Source organism: Carlito syrichta, unplaced genomic scaffold (genome assembly GCF_000164805.1).
Source record: "Carlito syrichta isolate Samal-C Ts95f unplaced genomic scaffold, Tarsius_syrichta-2.0.1 Scaffold315477, whole genome shotgun sequence".
NCBI classification, from domain to species: domain Eukaryota; kingdom Metazoa; phylum Chordata; class Mammalia; order Primates; family Tarsiidae; genus Carlito; species Carlito syrichta.
The window spans coordinates 1,024,973-1,028,779 of NW_007259573.1; the positions used below are offsets into that span (position 1 = coordinate 1,024,973).

General features: G+C 45.2%; 1 protein-coding gene across 1 annotated transcript in view; it reads right to left on the reverse strand.

Annotated features, from left to right (window-relative positions):
- LOC110594475 (kalirin-like) overlaps window positions 1-2,002 on the reverse strand; it is a 33,010-nt gene extending 31,008 nt beyond the window's left edge. The window contains exon 1 of the mRNA XM_021706365.1: window positions 1,862-2,002. Coding sequence (XP_021562040.1) covers window positions 1,862-1,936 — 75 coding nt within the window. The 5' untranslated portion in view covers window positions 1,937-2,002. The remainder of the gene's footprint in view (window positions 1-1,861) is intronic.
- Window positions 2,003-3,807: the final 1,805 nt, after the last annotated feature.

The window sequence follows — 3,807 nt, forward strand, 5'->3', positions numbered from 1 at the left end:
TAGCTGGAACTACAGGCATGCGCTACCACGCCCAGCTAGTTTTTTGATTTATTGTAGAGAAGAGGTCTCACCAAGTTGCCCAGGTGGGTCTCGAACCCACGGGCTCAGGCAATTTACTCACCTCAGCCTCCCAGGGCGTGGGATTACAGGCTGAGCCACTGAGCCCGGCTACCAGTTAACTTTCTTAATGTGCACTGCTTACCTGGTCCCTCATCCCTCTGTGCCCACATCTTCCTTTACAGGGTGAGAAAATCACTATTTTTCTCCTCAAGAGCTAGACAAGGTCCCAAATTAATTCTGGAACACAGATACCTGGCTTTTTCCCTGCCTCAGTCTGGCCTTCCTCTACTTGCAGTTGACAATCGTTAACATATGCCAGCAATACTTCGGTCAAGGGGTAGAGGAGCCAGCTGGCATCCAAAAGCTGACAGGTGTGGCTCCAAGAGTGCGGGTGCCTATCCTGTGAAATGCAGGGAAAGCAGACCCTGAAACTTCCCCTGGCTTCCTTATTCTCTAAGACATGTGAAGGCTATGCATGCCATATCCACTTCCTCTCACAGTGGAGCACTGTACTGACCCACACCTGCCAGATTTAGCTTTGTGGCAATACCCACATCCACAAGGGAGCATCTTATCCTGGCAGAACTTCCATTTTCAACCACTTGCCTTGGCCTGATTCAACTCAGTTGGCTCCATCCAAAGCTGACTTACCGGTTCTTAGGCCTCATGGTCTCTCTTGGGTTTTGTGGAGGTTGTTATAATATGGTGGTGGACTTGGAGATTAGATTACATTAGAATAAAGAATATGAAAAGTCCATCTAATTGAGTGGAAAGCTTAGGACTGCACAGAGAGAAAAGTTCAACTTTTTTTCTCTCTATTTTGTACTTAGAGGAAATCTCTAAACTTGTATCCATGACTGAGGGTGAAGGCACAGATCTGGAGAAAACAATACAGTTTACTCTGAAAGACAAAGTGACAAGGAAAGTCAACTCTGCATTTGCCCCAGTGGTCCAGGGTTTGTAAATTTATGATGGCTATTAATCAGTGGCAAAGTACGTGAGTTAGAAGTGGAATGGATTTTCTTGTTGATAGAGGTGTGGTTCCACTCCCACATGCCCAGGCCCTGGAGGGTGAGGAAGGTTCCTTGTGCTGTGTTTCAGCCTCATCCTCTCTGGAGAGGCCTTTGCCATGGCTCCAGGAGGGAGGTTGTCCCCTCAGGGCATCTTGCTGTCCCCGGTGAGCACAGCCACTGCCCATGAGCCTGGGGATTCAGCCAAGGTGTGCTCCGGACTTGCTCCAATCCCACTTCATTTGCTGTTCATAGTGACTGAGTGCCAGACCACCCACAAAGCCATACCTAACCCATGATTTTGCTGGGGTATTGAGGGAGAAAGAGATCCCAGTAGAAGGACTAGAGGAAGAGGCTAAAGGGGAAAGAAAATGAGGAAGAAGGGAGGGGAAAACACAAGAGGAGAAACTAAACACCACATGAGTTCTTGTCATTTTGCTGGGACCCATCCATTATTTATAGTACTGTTTTCCATGAAATATGTGCTCTAAGTTTCAAATAATGAAATTGGATATTTTCTACATAAAGCCAAACCTGCCAAAGGAGAAAATATTCAGCAAGCATTCAAGAGAACGACATGCTTTTGTTTTTAAAAAGACATCTAGATAAAATTTTCTACCCAAATCGAGCTGAATTATGTTTTTGCTGGTTTCTTTCTTTTTCAGTTGGGATGGGACAACAACATCACAATGTATCCTTGAATGGCTGGCCACTTTAGCAAGGTCATAGTTAGAGAACACATCAAAAAAGGCAATCATTGTAGGAAATAGGACAACAATAGCTGCTTCTACCTCCATGCTAGTATTAGGGTCAAGATCATCACACTCTGACTCCTCGGAACTGTTCGTCTCCTTGATTGGCAGCATGAGGAAGGGGGAAGAAAGAGAACACAGTTAGAACACAAGTAGCTCTTGCTAGAGAGAGGAGAATTCAGAGAAGCATGGGAGACGGGAAGTTGGGCAGAGAAAAAAACTAGGTGCTTGTAAGGTGCGAATGCGAGTTACCAAGGGCAGCAGCATGCTCTTTTCAGGGAGGGGAGGCTGGGGGGTGTACAGCTGCTTATCTCACAGGAAACAGCAATGGAAGCAGCCAGATGAAGCATGAGTGCTGCAGAATTTAAACTGTTGTCGTCTGTGAGGCTGGACTTCCCAGATGAGAGTGAAGGCGGGCATATAATTTCTTTTCCCCAAGAAGGACATTTAGATCAGGTTTTAGTTGTTCTTACTTTGCTCAGGAAGAGAAAGTGCCAGGTAGATAATCGCACATGATAACACAATTAAATAACTACTGTCTAATTTCCATTGCCCAGAGGCAGATCTTTTCAGAGGGCCCAATTTAAAGAAATAGATAATATTGTTTCAAGATAGGGAAAAATAAGGGTCTGCCAAACTTAGAATTTGTGAGTCATGGGTTTTTTCAAAGAAATAACCTGGGTTTCACTGATGTGCCCCCTACTGTGCTCATACGTACGGGGAGGCAAGTAAAATGGCCTAAAGTTGATGTCGTCTGAACTCTTGGGAAAAGAAATAAAACTCTACTAAGGACACAGTAGCCCTTAAATTCCAAACCTCAGCCTTCACAGGGTTGGGGGTTTGGAAGGTATCCCTCATCCCTTTAACCTGCATGTATTCTCAAACCTAGGATACTGAATGGGCAGCTCTCAGAAATTTCATATGAATCAAGCATCTTGCATTTCTAAGAGAATAATGCTGCAGATAATTTTGCTATAAAACATCTGCACAGTATAAGGAGAAAGGTATAAAAGAAACAAAAAAGAGGTACTTACTTGAATCGAAGTTGCCAGGAGAAATAAAAAATAAAAAATAAATTGATCTTGCATGCACCATCCTGCTAAACTACTTCCCCTCTGGTCCCCATTCTGGGAAAAAAAAAAATCCCCATCCACCCAAATTGCCTTGTGAGAATGCTGCAGGGTGGGAGTGGATGAGAGGTGGGAACACCGCTCCGGAATACCTTACTCACTTTAACAGAGACTTTGTTGCCCAGAATATCCTTGGGTTTACGAGGCCCTGTGGCTTCATTTTTACCCGTGTTCTCCACTTCTGCCCGCTTTCTCATGCGTAGAGTATGCCATGAACATGACTTCCTGTTGTACCAAAAAATGCACCAATCAAAATGGCAGGTCAGGGCAGAGTGAGGTGGTGGGTGGGCTCATCACCCTGGGGTGAGTCAGCAGGTGAGGTGCTCCATCCAGCCCTGGCATCAGAGGCCCCAGACCCGCATGCCAGCTCCCGTGGTGGCTGCCAGCTGCCCTCGCTTCCAACTGGAAGTGAGCGAGGATGAACTCTGACCCCTCCTTGTAGATGTGCAAGGTTGACTGCAGCATTTGAGAAAATATGAGTGCTAGGTTACTAAACTCTACCATGGGAGGTTTTTATACCATATTGATGATGGCTTATAGGACTGAGGAATTCTTCTCGTAAGGGGGATGGTGGATGGGGAAGAGTGGGGAGTGAAAGATAGAATAGGAAAGTATATTCTATAGTGCATACCCTACTGGTACTTTCCCAGGGTCAGATATAAAGACCTAAGAGGATGGTTTTGAGAATTTCATCTCATTTTTTGTTTTGGGGCATGGACACTCTCAAACACTGGAGAACAGGCAGGATTTTCTGTGGTATTTGACTTAATATAACAGTTGAGCACCACTCACTTATCTGTATATTTTAGGGCAAAGGGTTTCTCAGTTGATGTCCCCCACATCACTCAGTGTTTG